Below are 20,723 nucleotides of genomic sequence, written 5' to 3'. Positions count from 1 at the left end.
TAGCAAGACCATTACTAAATCAATATCACTTTACTAGGAGATAAACAGAAAAGCATGAATAGATGTAGAAATATATATCATACTGGTATTCATTGATATGAATATTTAATATTTTAAAGATAGCAGAAATCCTTGACAATTGGATTTAAAAATCTGCACAGAAGAATAAAGCTATATGTAAAACAAACAAAAAAAAACTATTTTGAAAACGTAAAACAAAAGGGTAATTTATCTTGTGTATGCTTTATTATGTGGTTATAGTAATTAAAATAACTTGTCACTGGCACAGGAATAGATCATTGATGACAAACAGAATCCAGAAACAGACATTGGGTCTAGTAATAATTAATGTCGTTTTTAAACATTTGTTTAAAATCTTGCTTGGCGTTGACTTGTATTGACATAACCTTCAAACACGTGGTATCTACAGAACGTGTGAAGTGCAATTAACAAGTTTTGCTTGAAAAAGTTTGTGTTTGGTTTGGTTTTTGTTGCAAAACTAGGGCTAAGAAGATGGCGGATGAAGAGCATATTCGGCACTGCATGCTTTACGAGTTCCAATTAGGAAGAAAAGCAAGTGAGGCTGCAAAAAACATCTGTAGTGCTCTTGGTCAAGATGCAGTTAGTGCCAGAAAATGCCAGCGTTGGTTTGAGAAATTACGCGAGGGAAATTTTTCGTTAGATGACAAGAGTGGTCGAGGCCGTGTGTCCAATTTTGATCAAGAAGCTCTTCAAGCTCTTTTGGTGCAAAATCCTCAAATTACCCAACAAGAGCTTGCGACAACTTTAAATTGTTCACAAAAAACAATTTCCAATCAATTGCGTGCACTTGGCAAAGTCCAAAAGTTTGGAAAATGGGTTCTTCATGAGTTGACCGACAACAACCCTAATCAAAGAGTCACAATTTGCAGTTCGCTCCTCTCTCGTCAAAACCGTTTGCCGTTTTTAGAGCAAATTGTTACCGGAGATGAAGAATGGGTGCTGTATGTTAATTTGAAAAGGCGGCCTCAATGGTTGGACAAAAATGAGGCTCCGCAGCCCACGCCAAAACCTGACTTGCATGCGAAAAAAGTGATGTTGTGTGTTTGGTGGAATTTTAAAGGAATTCTTCATTATGAACTTTTACCATCTAACCAAACCATTACAAGTGCAGTGTATAGTGCCCAATTGGAAAGGTTAGCCCAAGCTTTAAGAGAAAAAGAACCCGCGCTGATTAATCGGAAGGGCGTAATTCTTCACCATGATAACGCACGACCGCATACTGCAAGAATCACTGCTGAAAAACTGCGCCAGTTGGAATGGGAAGTTCTCCCTCAACCTGCATATTCTCCTGATATTGCCCCTTCCGATTACCATTTGTTTCGTTCTTTGCAAAACTTTCTTCTTGGAAAAAAATTTAATAATGAAGAATGCCTCAAAAATGCATTGACCGAATTTTTTGCATCAAAATCACAAGAATTTTACAACAGAGGGATTAAAATGCTTCTTGAGCGTTGGGCACAAGTAGTAGAAAACAACGGCAACTATATTGTTGATTAAATTTTGTTGTATTGTTTAAATAAATTCGATTTTAAAAAAGTATTAGAAAACGACATTAATTATTACTAGACCTAATATTTGCATGAAGGAGAATGCAATATATGACAAAGGAGGCATTTCAAAACAGAGGAAAGAGAATAGATTTTTCTGTTAAGTAGTAATGGGAATATTGTATATATGAAAAAAATAAAATAAATTTCATATGAATTAAAGACCCAATTATATATATATAAAAAGGAAATATAAAAGAGAGACAAGGAAAATTACCTTTCTGTATATAGGGGAAGATATTCTAAAATAAGAATCAAAATGACTAAAACATTCTTTGGCTATGAAGAAATAATGTTTTAATAACTGTTAAATATCATAATAAATGCTAAAATAAATTAAAATGCTAAAACCATCTATAAAAATGATAAAATGGAATACATAAAATATAAAAATATCTGTAAACCAAAACACAATAGTTTTTCTGCAGATGAGAAAATATTTCCATCTAAGTAATAAATATCCAAGTAATACTCACATATCAAAAGAACATGTCAACTCAATAGAAAAATGGGAACCATATGTCTAGGTAATTTAGAGAAAGGAAGGACACATAGCCAATAAATAAATGAAAAAGATGCTCCATCAGAGCATTAAGCAGAAAAGGACAAAATTAAAACAAGATACCATTTTTCACCTATCAGATTGGCAGGCAAGTTTTTCCATGTTCAGTACTAATATGTCATTGAAGTTTTAAAACCTGTAAATTAGGTATTATTTATTTCCTTTATGTAAATTAGGAAATTAGGGCTCTAGCATATTAAGTAATTTGCTCAAGGTCTTAAAGGGAATAAACTCAATACACGAGCTTTAAATCTGAGACAACTTTAGAAGAGAAACTAAAGCTTCCAGAGGTCATATGACTTTTCCAAAGTCGATAACAAACACAAGAGAGAATTTTAGAATAGATTTTTTTTTTTTAATATGCCTTTATTCTTCTGTGCAGAATAAACTCAATATAGTAGCTTTAAATCTTAGGCAGATGTGTATGTGTGTGTGTGTGTGGGGGGGGGCATCATCATTTGTTTAGGTCAGGTGTCGGCAACCTACAGCTCCAGAGCCGCAAGCGGCTCTTTTGAAGCTTTACCGCGGCTCCGACAACTGGCAAGCCCGTGTGAAAATGAAGGTAACGTCTTATAGCCCTGATGTGCCGACACTGTGCACTGAGGTTCAGGAGCAAAAACCCCATTAACCAGGTAAATTAAATATTTTAATTAGCTATTAATTTGCAAAAATATATTTTACATGGTTAAGTGAAAAAGTCTTTTTTTTTCTTCAGATTGACAGCTAACTGCACGATCTGGTATATAGCATTAAAGTAAGAAACAATATATGCAGTGTTATATTTGTTTTAAATGTCGCAATGGTTTTGCAGCTCCCAGGTTTTTTTTTCCTTCGGAAACGGGTCCAAGTGGCTCTTTATGTCTTAAAGGTGGCAGACCCCTGGTTTAGGTTATTACATCTTCTAACTGAATGTATATTAAAACTGTTATCAATTAACTTAGATCTAAGGTTAAATCTCCAACAAGCAAGCAAAAACAAAAACATAAAAAAAAAACCCGATTAGTGAAATGGTTCTCAACTTCAGAGTTTTATCAAACTATATACATTCCCAACTTGAGAATCCCCAGTACTTCCATGAAAAAGATCTGAAGCAAAATTTTAAAATGCCATTTTTGTCTGGATAATTTCCAATGTACCATGAGATAAAGTAAGGAAAGCATATAATCAGCTAATCTTTTTATTTTTATGTTTAGATAAACAAAACAAAACAGTAACATTAATGTAGTGCCATATCTCTTTGCCCATATTATTTTTTAATAAAAAAAAAAAAAAGATACTAGGAAATGGCTTCATGCTTAAAATTTTGTCCAAAGAGGAAAATAAATTAAAAATAAATAAATAAATAAGTAAATAAATAAATAAGTAGTTTCCAATTTTATGGATTTTACCACAGAGTGATGTAAATGCACAGCACTCTTGTTCTAACACTACAGATGCTGCTCTCACAGAACTACTCCTGGGCAACTGGTCTCTACCCAAAATCTGTGGAAAGCAAGAACATGTGTTTTTAATGACATTTTATAAACATTCACAAGAAACAGCAGTTCCTTTCCAGAACACACTGTATTTTCTCTGTCACAATTAGAGGTTCCAGCTCAGGGACGTGTTATAATAGTTTGTACTTACTCAGGATCTCTAAAAGGTTTTCCTTTTTCCACCCTGGTCTGCATACCTGTGTTTAAGACTAATGAACAGTCTCCTTCCATTTAGCTGTCCTTTCCTTCTCAGTTCTCCTTTCCCTAAATTATACTTTATCATCATCTGTACTAAAAATATTTACTAATGTCATAAAAAAATAATGGAAACTAACACATTTTTAAAAAGTGTTACCTACTTAGGTAAGTCGACATGGAGGCCTATTTGTATTTTATCAGAAAAACTTCTCAGAAAAGACTTGGTAAATATTTTCCAAAAATATGCATGTTCATTATCATTTCATGAGAAACGAGACAGAAAAAATAAAACGGAAACCATCCAGATGTCTTGTGCATAACAGAAATTCAAATATTCTTCTAATCTAATTTTAATATGAAACATATAACACAGTGGCTACAGCTCAGGCTTTGGGTGGGACAGACCGCTACTGAAGTTCCAGCTACAGCAATGAACAGCGACGCTAAAGAACTTAAAAATGTGCCAAAGTCATCAAGAAATCTATCTCAGGATCCTTTAATTTAAACTTTTATCTTCATCTCTAACTTTGAAAATAATGTTGGTCTTTCAACTTTAGAAGAAGACAGACTGAAAATAATGGATTAAAAATATTTCATAAAACAACCAAAATTCAGAGATGGGAAAAACCCTTGGGAACATTTACTGATTAGAGGGTCAACTTTAAAGAAACTAAGGCTTTGCGAGGTCATATGACTTTTCCAAGGTCAGATAACTAACAAACACACCAGAGGATTTTAGATCTCCCCTACTCTTTACCACATCATAGAAATACGACTGAAACCTAAAAAAAAACACTAAAAGAGGTCAAGGTTTAAAACAGAGACAAAAGATCCCCAGAAATCTAATTCTATTTTTAATTATAGTACTACATTTTACCCAATTTGTCCCTCCTTCTCAACTGCCTCCTCCCACACCCCGTCCCTACACACTCATGCCTATTAACGTACAACTATTAATGAAATGAAAGGAATGAAGATCAAAAGAACCATCGTTTTACAGGAGCCTTTCATCATAATTATCCCACTGATGCCTAAATTATTTCAGAGCAAATGGCCAGCACTCCTAGAAAGCATCACTGTCCTGGGCCATAAATATAGCTGGAGACCCCAACTGCTTTCTGAGGGCTCTCTGCATGATTTTACACGAGTTATTAACCAACACCCCCAGTGCGTCAGTTTCTTAATCTGAAAGAAAAAGGGAACACTAGCACCTCTGGCTTGAGCTTGTGTACACATTAAACAGCTGTTCCAAAGGAAACATTTGGCAGTTCCTTGGCACGAAGTAATTCTTCCAGAAACGTCAGAGCTTTCAGCATGACAATGATGACATGCCAGCCCCTTCTGTGTCAGAGTACACCCACAGGAAAGCAAACTTAGCTCCATTCTTTCTGGTTACAAAGGTTAACATAAATACCTTCCCTTGAGATTACTATACTAATACTTATTTTTATGACAGTATTAAATTGTGTTCTATGAAGTAAGGAAATTATACTTCACATAATGTTGTTATTTTTTTTAAAATAGTAATTGCATGGACACTAAAAATTTTAACTTAGAAATGAAAACTTAAGCCAAAGAGATTCAGTTTGTGCATGTATATTCCTGCCTTGAAAGACAAGATACACCCCCTATACATGGTTTCATTTTCTGGGGTTTCTGTTACCCACAATCAATCATATTCCAAAAATATTAAATAGAAAATCCCAGAAATAAGCAAGTCATGTTTTATTTTTCAAATACATTTTTCTGAATTCAGAGAGGAAGGGTGAGGTATAGAAGCATCAATGAGAGAAAATCACTGATCAGCTGCCTCCTGCATGCCCCATACTTGGGATAGAGCCCACAATCTGGGCATGTGCCCTGACAGGGAATCAAACTGTGAACTCCTTGTTCATAGATCACTACTCAACCACTGAGCCATGATGCCTGGCCAATACATGTTTTAAAATGCACACTATTCTTAGTAGCATGATGAAATATAGGGCCTTCTCCCACTATCCTGCCCAGGACACCATTGTCCGGCCTATCTACTCTGTATAAGTTCCCTGCCTGTTAGTCACATATAGCCATCCCAGTTATCAGATTGATTATTGTGGTATGGCAGTACCTGAGTAACCCTTACTTTACTTAATAATGGCCCCAAAGTGAAAGAGTTGTGTAGCATAAACTGATGAACAAAAAACAGACCCAGAGACAGAGAAGCATTGATCAGACTATCAAACCTCAGAGGAAAAGTAGGGGAGGGTGGAAGTAAGGGGGAGAGATCAACCAAAGGACTTGTATGCATGCATATAAGTCTAACCAATGGACACAGACACCAGGAGGGTGAGGGCATGAGTGAGGGGGCAATAAGGGTTAGGACACATATGTAATACCTTAATCAATAAAGAAAAAAAAAAAAGTAGTGTTGCTGGCAACCAAAGAAGAGCTGTAAAGTGCTTCCGTTAAGTTAAAATTCTCAATAGAACAACTATAACAATCTATATATATAAAAGCCTAAGTGACCATTACAACTGAACTGACAGGTAGACCAGTTGTATGATGCGTATTGACCACCAGGGGGCAGACACTCAATGCAGGAGCTGCCCCCTGGTGGTCAGTGTACTCCCACAGCCAACCTCCCCCTGTCCCTGCCTGTGCCGGGCAAATCTCCCGCAGTGAAAAAAAATGTATGCAGAAGTTGAAACATCTACAGTAAGAATGAATCTTCTAAAAATTGTGAAAAAAAAAATTCATGCTACTTTTGCCATTATATTTCAAACAGCAAAAGTTATAACCACAGTGTGTGATAAGTGCTTGGTTAAGATAGAAAAGGTGTATCCCAATGATTAGTGTTGGCCCACACACCAAAGGGTCACTTGTTTGATTCACTGTCAAGGGCACATATCTGGGCTATAAATTCAATCCCTGACCCACTGGGGCAGGTTGTGGAGCCAACCAATTGATGTGTCTCTTACACATCAATGTTTTTATCCTTTTCTCTTTCCCCCTTCTTCCCTTATACTCTTTCTAAATATCAATGGAAAAAATATCCTCAGGTGAGGATTAACAAAAAACAGAGAAAATGTGCTCCAACTGATGGCTACATGCTATTCCAGAAATCATTGAGCCTATATGAAGACTTCAGCAAGGATCCTCTGAAACAAGTGACCATATTCATATAACTTTTATTATAATATACTAGTGGCCCACTGCATGAAATACGTGCACAGCTGAGATCCCTTGGCTTGGCTGGGGCTTGCTGGTTGCTGGACAGGGCCGAGAGGCTAGGGGGAGGATTTGCTAGGCAGGGGGAGGTTGGCTGTGGGGGCAGCTCCTGCAGTAAGTGTCTGCCCCCTGGTGGTCAATGCGCATCATAGCAACTGGTTGAGCAGTTCATTCAGTTGTAATGGTCAATTAGACTTTTATTTATCTAGATTATTATAATTGTTCTAATGTTATTACTATTAATCTTAATAATATTATTATTGTTATTGAGCCTAAGTTATAAAGTTTATCATAAATACATTTGTAGAGGAATAAACTGTACACAGAGTTGATACTATCCATAGTGTCAGACATCCACTGGATATATGAAGTGTATCCGACTTAGATAAGGTAAACTATTGTATATACACCAGTAAAATACATATACATTCTGATAATTTTAGAACAAGTGCATTGCTGGCTTTTGAAAGAGTCCCAACTACCTTGCTTAAAATAATTCTGCTATTATCAATGTAATTTATTCATCCCAGAATATATCTGTGTCAATATAACTGTTCTGATCTCAATTTGTTTTTTATTTTTTTATTTTTTAAACTACAAAAGCAAGTTATTACAGGACAACAGATAACAGTTTTCATTTACTTAAAGACACCAAACAAAAGAAATCTTTATTGTTCTGCAAGCTGAAGTAACTTCTAGGCCCAAACTTTCTCATGACAGTACTCCCGTCAAACATCACTGGCAGTTCTAAAATGGCTCAGACATCTGTCTGGTGACTATATGGAGCTCTACATTATAGAAGGTGGTAAATTTAACTGAGAGAGAAATTACACATCCCCTTGCATTTTGATCTTCTTAAAAAGCTCTGAACTTGTTTTATTCATAACTAAGTGCTATTATTCCTAACTAGAGGCCCGATGCACGAAATTCGTGCACGAGGGTGGAGGGGGGTGTCCCTCAGCCCAGGCTGCACCCTTCCAATCTGGGATCATCTCATAATCCAGGGGCTGCTGGTTCCCAACTGCTCGCCTGCCTGCCTTCCCAATTGCCCCTAACCGTTTCTGCCTGCCAGCCTGATCACCCCCTATCCACTCCCATGCTAACCTGATTGATATCTAACTGCTCCCCTGCCAGACTGTTTGCCTCCAACTTCCCTCCTCTGCTGGCCTGATTACCCCTAACTGCCCTCTCCTGAAGGCTTGATCGCCCCCAACTACCCTCCCTCGTAGGCCTGGTGCCTCCCAACTGCCCTCCCCTGCTTGCATGATCACCCACAACTGCCTTCCCTTGCAGGCCTGGCCCTCCCTCTGCCCTCCCCTGCTGGCCATCTTGTGTCCACATGGGGGCAAGATCTTTGACCACCTGGGGGCAGCCATCCTGTGTGTTGGAATGATGATCAATCTCCACATTACCTTTATTAGATAAGATAGAGGCCTGGTGCATGGGTGGGGGCCAGCTGGTTTGCCTTGAAGGGTGACCCGGATTAGGGTTGGGGTTCCCTCAGGGGAATGGGGGAGCCTGAGCAAGGTGCCTGTGGTGGTTTGCAGGCCGGCCATACCCACTGGCGACCAAAGCAGAGGCCCTGGTATCTGGAATTTATTTACCTTCTACAATTGAAACTTTGTAGCCTGGAGCGGAGCCAAATCTCCTGCCCTCTCCAAGGCCCGAAGCCATTTATATTGGAATTTATTTACCTTCTATAATTGAAACTTTGTAGCCTGGAGTGGAGGCCTGAGCCAGCCAGGCTGTGCAGAAAGCTTTGCTTCTCCAGTTGCCTGGGGAAACCCTAGCCTCCCATTTCTGTTTGGATTTGTCTACCTTCTATAATTGAAACTTTGTAGCCTTGAGTTGAGGCTTAGGCTGGCAAGGGCAGGCAAAGCTTGTTTTTTTCCATTGTCCGGGAAACCCAAACCTCCCTCCTGTTCTCTGTGGCCATAGCCATCTTGGTTGGGTTTATTTGCATACTTGCTCTGATTGGCTGGTGGGCGTGGTGGAGTGATGGTTAATTTGTATATTACTCTTTTATTAGGTAGGATGGCCAAACCATTCTCTAATAACAATTTGGGTGCCCTGGGAGTCTTACTAACTCTTTCAGGCCATTGTGGCACTATTGAAAACACAAGAACCTAGAACCTAATTATAGTGCACTAAATACTCTTAGTGCTCTCAAGTGTTAATGAGTCAGGCAAAGTGACCAATTTTCTATCAGGGAGTATAGGAATTTGTTTTCAAATGTTATTTGGACTTTTTTTTTTAAGGTTTTCACAGTGGCTACTTGTTTTAAAAGGTAAAACTTTAAGATTTAAATAATAATGTAGAAATTAAAGAAATATAGCCAGCAACCAGTTTCTTTCTAACTGAAACACATTCTCTGATGCAATTGCTAATGTTTGTTCAGTCATGTCAAAGTTAAAAACTGGAACTATGATTACAGGATATTACAGTTTCCCAAAGTTTGAACATATGTTCCCTGGGAACAAAGAAGTTATTTCATAACAAATAAAACAACCCTAAAACTTCCTAGCAAAATCATACTTTAAATGTGTCTAAATTGATATAGTATACACACGGAAGACATACTGACCATAAATTAAAACAGATTTATTTGTTTAAAAAGAAAAATAGGTGCTGACCATGTAAAAAATAAAAAACAACAAACAAAAAACCCCAGATATTTCTCAAGAACTGGAAATGAGTAACAAGAAATTTTTAAATATCTAAACAAAAATGTATAGAAAATAATTATTGAAATTTTTAAATAAATTTCTGCATTACATACATCATCAGAAAACTAGACTTTAAAAATTTTTTTTTCAGATAGCTACACTTTCCTACATGTTTTGAATAATTCCTCCTGTTGATCTAATAAAAACATCAAGTACAGATGACAAATGTTTAAAATGTTATAAAATCACTCACTCCTTTGCGATAGAAATTTCAATTCTTGCACAGTAATTTAAAGTTACCGTATTAGATATTTTAAAGTTATCTAAGTAGAAGGTGACCACACACACACACACACACACACGACATTCTAATATGTACCAAATAAGATAATCTCCAATGCATTTTCTGGAAAAATTTTTTTACCAGCCAACAATGAAAAAGAAAAACAAAAAAAGAAGGACATGAAAGAATCTAAGAAAGAGTACAACTAGTAAGCCAGGAGGGCAATAAAAAAAATAAAAACCCACAATAATAGCTATGCAGAGGGATCAAGAGAACGGCCTATCCAACACTGCTCATTCAACAAATGGTATTATAAACTACATGAATAATATTCACATAAATCCTATAAGTGCAATTCAGTGCTTTCCAAATTTCAGATTCAGGAGTCAAAACATAAAAAAAAAAAAAAAAAAAAAAAACCACAAAAAACAAAACAAAACAACAACAAAAAACACACACAGTTATGGATAAAGAACAAAACTTCAAACATTATTCATTTTGATGCTGTAGAACTAATAGTGTGACTAGATAGTAAGGGGCAGAGAAGTACAGAAACCTCAACGTCCTAGTTCCATTCTGGGCAGCTTTCAGTTATGGTTTAAAATTAATGAAGCAACAAATGTAGCTCAAAGTGTAATATTTAGATTTAAGATAACAGAAGAAGAAATATGGTAACAAAATTGAGAAATGTATAAAAAGCTCATTTCCTAATCGCCCAAGGCAGCAACTTGAGTCAAGAGGGAAAAGACATGAATTAGGAAATAGAAGTGTAAGTACACTGCTTACAGAAAGGAAGCAAACACTCAAGAGAACTGAAACCACAGTGTGAAGATGTTATGAGCAGTAAACTAAGGGTGGGAAGTGGAAGGAGAACTTCAGTTTTCATCTTATATACCTTTTTTTATTCTTTTGAGTTTTTATTTCCAAGTATTATGATTATTTTATGATTAAAAAATGCCATCCAAATCTTGTGTTTGTGATTTTAGAAAGTAAGGACACATAAGAACAAATTTTCAAAGTTGCTTGACTTAATAATATAGTTGATTAATTTTCAAAGATATATAGTACAGACTGGCACCAAAATTTACAACCTATTAGCTAATATTTATCTAATCAATGAACTCAAATATACGTATTTTCTGTTATAAGAAAACTAGAGGCCTGATGCACAACATTTTTGCAAGTGGCTCAGCCCTTGCAGCCCCTGTTGCCTCCGCCCATCAGTCTTGGATGCCTCGCAGCCCCGCCCACTGGTGGTTTGGGAAGGTCATCCGGAAGGTCGTCCTGCTGTCCAGTCCAATTAGCTCTTTGTTATGTAGGGTCATATGTTGTTGTAAGAGGCATAATCATAAAATTGGTTCCTTTATTTGTTTCTGAGGCTTCTTACCCTGATCAAGGTTCTATTATAAACCTATAACATCATATAAAATAAGCCATGTGCTTATAATACGTAAGCTTCTCATGAATTATAAGACAGATATCTTTGGAAGGTGAATTAATTATGATATGAAAATGTTATTAAACATTGTAACAAATCATAACTGGCTTTCTCCTTAAACTTTAAAAAATTCCTTCACATATTTAGGAAGCTTTCAAGCCCTCTAATTACTGAGCATCACTCAGCTCTCATCCTTTCTAATTCCCCTTTGACAGGTGCTAATGAAAACACAGACAACACAGCAGGCTAAGGAGTGAAGAAAGAAAAATAAAATTAGGGTAATTTTTGTCCGCTAACACTTCCTTTGTTAAGCAGCAGGATAACAAGAATTCTGTTGTCTGAAATAGTTGAGAGAACAGCTGTATGATGTTTGAAAGATATGATAAATATAAAACAAAACATGTATTTAAATTAAAAAATAAAAGCTGCTACATAGGATCACTTAGAATTCCAGACTTATGATTTTTTTTTTTTTTAAATTGTACTGCAATTTCTTCAGCCTTTCAATTTGTGCCTACATCTATTTCTTCCTTGGGTCACTTAAGTAAAAGATAAAAGAAAATGCAATAAAGATATGAGGAATATATTATAATAATAGGAAGATAAAAGAAATGTGAAAAAGAAACCACTTACATACAGAACTTATTTTACAAAATCTAGATATATTCGAGTACTTAAAATACCACCCAGTGAAAACAATATACAAATATCCTTGAAGTAAATTATTTCCCTCCCTTCCCATACCTTAGTCATTCTGGAAATAAACACCAGACACTATGTCAGCATAATATATTAGAGGAAAATATGGCAATAATTCTTGCCTTTTAATTTTAGGATTTTAACAACGTATGAAGAATTGTATTTTTCATGATTAAGTTAATACACGTGTTGACTTTTATTAGAATAAAAAAGAGTCTTATCCTTTCAAAACAATAATTTGTTTTACTTATTTCAGTTTTCATCTCAAACTAAGTAAGCTTCAGCATTTCTGCTTGTCTTTTTGTACAAGAATACACAAAAAGAATTTAAATGATGACTAAATGCAGTCATCTGCACTCTGGGTACAAACAGGAGTAAAGTGAAAGAGACCTCAAATCTTTCATTCTAGGCCTCAGGGCACTCAAGAAGTAAGGTGCTTAGCCTAATGTAATCTGATTTCAATACCACTAGTTAGAAATACTACAAACGACTACAGTCATGTATGAATTGATTTGTATAGTACTATTGATGGACAATGGACTTCATAATCAAGCAGAAATAAGTTCAAATCATGGTTTTCCTATTTACTAGATGTACAACTTGGACAAGTTATTTAAATCCTTTTAGCACCAAAGGGTAAAGGGCATCAAATATATGGTGACAGAAGATCTGACTTTAGGTGGTGGGCATACAATGCAATTTGCAGATATGTATTATAGAACTGTACACTTGAAACCTATATGATCTTACTAACCAATGTTACCCTGATAAATTTAATCTAACAAAAATGGAATGATAATATGTACTAAAACAGGCACCAATGCTTTGGAACATGCTAGGGATTTTAAAATATTAAATCATCCAGTCAGTGTTGCTCAATGGTTAGTGTCAACCTATGAAACAGAAGGTCATGACCTTCTGTTTGATTCCTGATATGGGACATGCAGGAGGCAGCCAAGTAATGATTCTCTCTCATCACTGATATTTCTCTCTCTCTCTCCCTTCCTCTCTGAAATTAAAAAAAAAAAGGGGGGGGGGGGGGCTAAATGTTAGCCCTTGCCAATTTGGCTCAGTGGATAGAGCGTCATCCTGCGGATCAAAGGATCCCGGGTTTGATTCTGGTTAACAACTTCACAAGTAGGTCCATTTATTTCCACAGATGAGCAAACTGAAATTTGGAAAGGTTGAATGATCTACCCAGTCTGACTCAAAAGAAAGTCAGTTCTTCATCACAGCAAGCAATTTCTGGAACTCAAATTTCTGGGACATCAAAATTTTGTCAGAGAGCAATTATCTTTCCCTTCATTTGTACAGGACAGAACAAAAACCAGGTGTAGAAACAACTGTGTCCTTGATAAACAGTTTTTTTCCATTACTCCAATGAACAAAAGAGAGATTCAAGAAAGAAAGAAGGGAGGAAAGGAAGAGAGTAGGAATGCACTTTCTTAGTGTGAAGTATACCATTTGTCTATCTACATCCTGTTTTATCTCTTGTTCCTCCTAGCAATATGATACCACTCAGACAAAATCAGTCAAATGCTCTTTAAATTCAATGGAGAATAAATAAAATACAAAACATATAAATTTAACTCCCAAATACCTTTCAGTGTGTTTTACATAAGTCCCTTTTAAATTCTAAGAATTCCTGGTTTATTTCTGTTTCTGCAGTTATAAACTTACCATGAAACTTAGAGGCATCTGGATCATTCACATTGATAGCAATTAATTTCCAATCTGTTTCACCCTGATCAATAAGAGCCAAAATCCCAAGGATCTTCACACAAATAACCTCTCCATGAGGAAGAACCTTTAAAGAGAAAAGAAACCGAGCATTTATAAAGCTTTAGAGAAGTTTACTCATATCTCATAAAAAATCCATGAAAGATGAAAAGCACCATAAACTGAAATTTAATAAAGGTTTAATAATTTAAAAAATGTAAAAACAGTCATAAAACCTTTAATGAAATGCCTATTAAAATTAAGTATCTGGATCCCTTTTTAGAAATTGGAGTTATTTATAGATCTTGAAATTTAATGTACTAAGCCTAGAAACTCACACTAAGCAGAAATAAACCCATGTATATCATTACAAACTATAATCCTGGCTTCTGTTGCTTGAGGGTAAAAAGAGACCCTAGAATCCTTTTAAATTGCTTCACAATACCTTTTTTACAAAGCACATTTTTTCAGTTACTACTGAAAAGTAAATTTTTAACATGTTAGACTATATAACCTTAAGAAGATAATGGATGACAATGAAAGAACTAATAGTACTTTAAAGATACAAACAAAAAAGTCTTAGTAAAATGTTTTTAAAAGGTTTAAAGAGAAACCAAGAAATAGCATGATGTTTAAGCAAATGTTTCATGTGCTAAAAACAATTTATTTCAGTGGTTCCGTCAAACTGTCTATGCCACATTTATATACAATCATTCTTCCTATTTCCTTTTCTTCTTAAAGGTTTAATCAGCCACAGAATTTCACTGCAAGCTGAAATATGAACACATGTTTCAGAATTCCTTCATGATTCAAAATGCGGCTTTACATTTGGAAAGCAAGATATGCAAAAGAAGGTCACTTTTGGGTCCTGAAATTATTTGAGAGAAAAACACTAGACCTTAAACCATAAAGTCAAATAAATCCTTTTAGAATATTTGCAAAATAAAACTAAAATCTTAATATAACTCTGTATGAAGTTGTAATTAGTTTACACAACAGATTAGTGAGATTGCATAAACTAAACTTAGATTTCATTTTGGGGAGAATATACACAAATATATTAACCAGACGCTTACATGTTTAGACTCTATTCAGTGTCCTGCACCATATCAGATACTACCTATACACACAGAAAGGATCCCTGCTCTCAAAGGTTATGATCTTGTTGGGAGATCTACACACCTCATACCAGGAGATCTATTCAAAACTATCATCCATAATAATGAAAGTGTAATATGCTAATTATGCTAATTAGACAGGACTGGACGGCTGAACAGTGGATGACCTTCTGGACGAAGCTGGGGCTGTGAGGGCCAAGCCCCTTGCACGAATTTTATGCATCAGGCCTCTAGTATCACGTAATCACCAATGAAAAGGCTGGCTACACTGTTTAATGAAGTGACAAACTAGATAACTGGTTCTCAACCACGGGCAATTTTGCCCTCTAGAGGACATCTGGCAATGTCTGGAGATGTTTTTGGCTATAAAATGGGGAAATATTACTAGCACCTAGTGGGAAGAGGCCAGGGATGCTGCAGGACAATCCCCTGAAATAGAATTATCCACTCAAAATGTCAACATTAAACTAGAATATAAATTCACTTGACCATTTATAATCAATACTAAATTTCCACAAAAAATAACGAGTCAATGTTTTTCAGTAATGATGTATCAAACACCCATATATATTAAGCTTTCTATGTAAACTGTAAAAGTATGCTTTCAAGATTAGTTAAATATGCCTTATTAAAAACTACTTATGTATATTGGAAACCTTCAATTTTATTCTGCATATTTAGTGACTTTGGCAGGTTTATTAAAAAAACCTCTATATCAAGTTTCCTTAAAGTGATTCCTTTGTTTTGTCAATAACAAATTACTGTTACTAAGTCAAATCATTTTCATATGAGTTCTCTCAGTTACTAATCTCAATAATCGCATGCTCATTTACACATTTTTACATAAAATTTAAAAAATTTAAGTGAAAATAAGATACTTCTACTTCATCTTTAAACATCCACTTAATATCTGCATAATAATTTAAATTAACATAATAATTTGCACTTGCTAAGAACTGAATGGCCCCAGGGATTATGCCCTCAGAATAAGAGTTTTATAATACATAAAATGTTCCATCAGTGTAATGTTATTTAATTTAGTAACTTTCACTTATCAGGAAATAGGATATGTGAAAGTGACTAAAGTACGTAGCATAGGGTCTGAAGCATAGGAAGTACTCATTAAAATATTTACCTTCTTCCTTCCTTCAAATCTATTCATTTTAGACACACTTTATACCCCTCTGGTGAGAAAATGTTTGAAAGATAAATTCCTAAACTATAGCCTACACGTTAAAGAAAGCTAACTACCTGCTGTATTTCTGCTGGAGAGACACAGAAACTAGTCCCAGACACACAGACACACACATACAGAGGAGCTACAGCCTCTTGTCCTTATCTGTGTATAAAACCAGAGCAGATGAAAATCTCTCCTGCAAGGAAGGAGTAAGACAGAGAGAATAAAAAGAAGGGGGGCAGAGAGGATGTGGAGAAGAGGAGGGAAAAAAATGGAAGAACAGAGTGAGAAGAAGCAAAAGAAGAAAGAGAAAGAAGAAAACGAAAACGAGAGAACAAAATAATCTACACTAATAAAAGAGAAATATGCAAAATGACCATTCCTCCATGACACTCATCAGCCAATCAGGAGGGGATATGCAAACTAGAAGGACAAAGATGATGGCAGCCCTGCTGCCCAGGTGTGAAGTGCCAGGTGGGGCAGGATGCCTGCTATGAAAGAGAGAGGGTGGGGAGTGAAGTGATCTATAGAAGCAGCACTCTGGCCACAGGGAAGAAGACGGCAGAATCCGGCCTCAGTCTGAAGTGGCTATGAAGACAGCAGACTCCGGCCAGAGTCAGCAGCAAAGTTGGCAAACTCTGGCAGGAGGGAAGGTGGAAGGTGGCGGGCAGAGTGAAGGCCTGGGTCCAGGGTACCAGAAAAGAAACGGTAACTGAAGCCAGGGGAAGGAAGGCCTATTGCACGAATCTTCATGCAACAGGCCTCTAGTTATGGTAAATAAAATTGAAAAAAAAAAAAAATCAAAGGAAACTGTTTCCTGAACAATAATCTAGAAGCCTAAAATTGCCAATAGGCGTTACCAGAGAACTAATTTAATCTTAACTAGAATAAGACTCAAGTAATAGTTCAGGGTGGTATTTCTTAACTTAGGCATATGCTACCTGCCAGGCACTGAGCTATACACTCAATGCTGAGTCCCATCCTCACAGAGCTAACTCTCACCTCACAGAGGAGGCAATTAAACAAACAGACCACAGTTAGTACTAAGGGAGTACATAACAAAGACCAAGTATCTTAGTTGGTTGGTAGAAGGCAATAAAGAAAGGCTTCTAAGAGAAAGGGCTATTTTAGCTGAGATCTGAAGGATGAGTAGGGAGGAGAAAAAAAAGAAAAAGAAAAAGGGGGGCCGGGACCGGTTTGGCTCAATGGATAGAGCGTCGGCTTGGGGACTGAAGGGCCCCGGGTTCGATTCTGGTCAAAGGCATGTAACTTGGTTGTGGGCATATCCCCAGTAGGGGGTGTGCAAGAGGCAGCTGATCAATGACTCTCTCTCATTGATGTTTCTAACTCTCTATCTCTCTCCCTTCCTCTCTGTACAAAAAGCAATAAAATATATTTAAAAAAAAAAAAAGAAAAGAAAAAGGGGGGAAGTCACAAAGTGAAGAGAGGAGGTTCCATTTTACAGAGGAAATAGCTTGTGCGAAGGCCTGGCCGTCAGGGAAAGCAGATGCACTACAGGAAGTGAAAGATGGGTGCAGCTAGAGGGTGGCCTGCAAACGGGGAGTGTCAGGAGAGGAAACCAGGTGCTAACAAGAGCAAAGCAGGAGGTGTCTGGAATAAATGATGGTAGGAAAAGAAGGCTCAGAGAGGAAACTGGTCAATAGCAGGAATAATTATGTGAGGAAAAATAGCGGACTTGACAAAGCTTGCTGCAGTGAGAATAAAAAGAAGTAGTTTAAAGGCTATTTGGAATACAGAATCTATATTTCATGATTAACAGATAAAGAAAAGCACAGAATGATCAAGATGACTCCTCAATTTTGGGGACTGAAAATACTGAGGAGTTATAGGAGAGGAGGGAAGAATGAACTGTATTGGACAGGGTGAGTTTGAGATGTATGAGAGACATCCAAGGGCAGAAGCAGGCAGCTGACTATACAGGTCTGAGCTGGAGATACTAATTTGAGAGCAAAATTAGGAGTGCTTGGGATGGGATTGCCAAGGGAGTTCTTCTCTTCATTGGGACAGTGGCACAATCTTCAAGCTAACCAATCCTAAGGAATAGGCAGAAGAAAAGGAGCTTACAAAAGAAACCCAAAGTAACCAGAATTAGAGACTATCCAAGCGATTATGACACAATCAAAGTAAAGTGAAGAGACTGTCTCAGGAAGAAAGACAAGGTTAACAGTAACAAGTTAGACACGTGGACAAAAAAGGGGTCACATGTTAAAACTGACAAGCTCAGGGGAGGCCCGCATGACAGACCCGACAAACTTAGAGACCTAAAGTAACCCTACAGGATGGTCTGAAATAAGAGCTTCCTAAGAAAAATCAAGTCTTGTTGCGTAGTCTTTTGTCCTGGGCTGCTATTATCCTTAATAAAGGTCAATCTTTACCTTAACTGAGCTGGTCTATTGTCTTTTTGCATCTGCCATAGCAAACCTTTGGAATGTCAGTCATTTCTTTTTTCCAGACCCTTCAGGGCACAAGCACAGAATCAGGGCAGAGACCACAGAGCTTCTCATTGCTATTATCATGTTAATTGCTGACTACTAACTATCCCATACCCACCAATATAAAAGGAGTGTGTGTCTAACCCTTTTACTTTTTTTTTTTTTTTTAAATATATTTTATTGATTTTTTTACAGAGAGGAAGGGAGATAGATAGAGAACTAGAAACGTCGATGAGAGAGAAACATCGACCAGCTGCCTCTTGCACACCCCCTACTGGGGATGTGCCCGCAACCAAGATACATGCCCTTGACCTGAATCGAACCTGGGACCCTTCAGTCCGCAGACCAACGCTCTACCGCTGAGCCAAACCGGCTTCGGCCCCTTTTACTTTTTATCCAATCCCGGAGACCCACCCCGCCCCCTAGCTTTGCTTTCTCCTGCCTCCCCAATCTATCTACCATCAATGAATTTCATGTAACTCCTTCACATCTCTTTTTGATTGTAATGTATAAAACAGGTTTAAAACTGCCATTCTCTGGAGCATTTTCTCAATCCATTGTCATCAGTTTGGCTCAAATAAACTCAAAATTCGTATAAGTTTGGACATTTCTTATGTCAACATGAAATAGGCCTCTTGGATTTGGCTAAAAAAAATTACCAGGGACCTTAGTGAGAGCAGTTTCATTGAAATAATGGCAGGATGAAAACAATTCTGATATAGGTTGAAGATTAAGTGGGAAACTCTTTATAAGCCTTCATGCGAAGGGAAGGAAGACAGGAGACATATTGAAGGAAGACAACAAAGAAAGATAAGTTATAAATACAGGACAAAATAGAAAAATACTGTCACTCAGAGGCAAGAAGGAAAGCACTGGTCTTGGACAAGAAAAGGTAACTCTCCCAGGCTCAGATGAAAGGGAGAAATGTGTGCAGGCACTGGTAGTTTGACAGTCTAAGGCACATGTGTCAAACACAAGGCCCGCGGGCCAAATCCGTCCCGCCAGGCCTTGCAATGTGGCCCGCACCGCGCTGTCATCACTGCACTCCGCTGGGTTTCCATCACAATGACAGTTTATGACTGTTCAGTAAACCATTCAGCCCGCGATTTAGGCTGGATTTTAGGTTTTGGCCCCTTCTCTGATTGAGTTCGACACCCCTAGTCTAAGGGGAAAAGGTGAGGGAATTCATCTGTTGGTTTCTCTGAACTCGACAATATTAAAGACAAGACATTGTGCTGGGAATGAGAACAAAGTTCAAGGAGCTGAATGTCTACAGTAAATAATAATTATTAGCAACTAGAGGTCCGGTGCACAAAATTCGTGCATGGGTGTGTCCCTCAGCCCAGTTTGCACCCTCTCCAATCTGAGACCCCTCGAAGGATATCCGACTGCCAGCTTAGGTCCGATCCCTAATTTAGGATTGGGCCTAAACAGGCAGTCAGACATCCCTCTCACAATCCAGCACTGCTGGCTCCCAACTGCTCACCTGCCTGCCTTACTGATTGCCCCTAACCACTTCTGCCTGCCAGCCTGATCACCCCCTAACCACTCCCATGCCATCCTGATTGATGCTTAACTGCTCCCCTGCCAGTTAACTGTTTGCCCCTAACTGCCCTCCCCTGTAGGCCTGGTCACCCCTGACTGCCCTCCCCTGTAGGTCTGGTCCCCTCTAACTGCTCTCCCCTGCAGGACTGGGTCCCCCACAACTGCCCTTCCCTGCAGGCCCATTCGCCCCCAACTTCCCTCCTCTGCTGGCCTGGTCATCCCTAACTGCCCTCCCCTGCAGGCTTGATTGCCCCCAACTACCTTCCCTTGCCTGCCTGGTCCCTCCCAACTGCCCTCTCCTGCTGGCCAACTTGTGGCATCCATCTTTGTCCATATGGGGAAGCCATCTTTGACCACATGGGGGCAGCAATCTTGTGTGTTGGAGAGATGGTCAATTTGCATAGTAATATTATGATAGGATAACTGCAGTAGAAAATAGAAAAAAGATTTCACCAAGGACTCCCAGAATTCTGTGGATAGCAGCAACCTTGATATTGTAGGACTCGGCAACCTGGAAGCAGGCACAAAAAGAGTGCCCGTGGCTTTCATTGGTTTTGAATTTCTTGTCTGGATAATGAGCAAGGAAGCTGAAGA

General features: G+C 37.6%; 1 protein-coding gene across 9 annotated transcripts in view; it reads right to left on the bottom strand.

The window, feature by feature from the left end:
• The window catches only part of PPA2 (inorganic pyrophosphatase 2), a 71,573-nt gene that overhangs the window by 23,532 nt on the left and 27,318 nt on the right, over positions 1-20,723 (bottom strand). For all 9 annotated transcript variants that reach the window (XM_036409955.2, XM_036409965.2, XM_036409981.2 and 6 more), the window contains one exon: positions 13,798-13,924. In XM_036409955.2, coding sequence (XP_036265848.1) covers positions 13,798-13,924 — 127 coding nt within the window. The remainder of the gene's footprint in view (positions 1-13,797; positions 13,925-20,723) is intronic.

The sequence above is a fragment of the Pipistrellus kuhlii genome, unplaced genomic scaffold (assembly GCF_014108245.1).
Source record: "Pipistrellus kuhlii isolate mPipKuh1 unplaced genomic scaffold, mPipKuh1.p scaffold_m20_p_1, whole genome shotgun sequence".
Taxonomy (NCBI): Eukaryota; Metazoa; Chordata; class Mammalia; order Chiroptera; family Vespertilionidae; genus Pipistrellus; species Pipistrellus kuhlii.
Note: the sequence above shows the minus strand (reverse complement) of the source record. Positions and strands in the feature narration are given on the sequence as shown.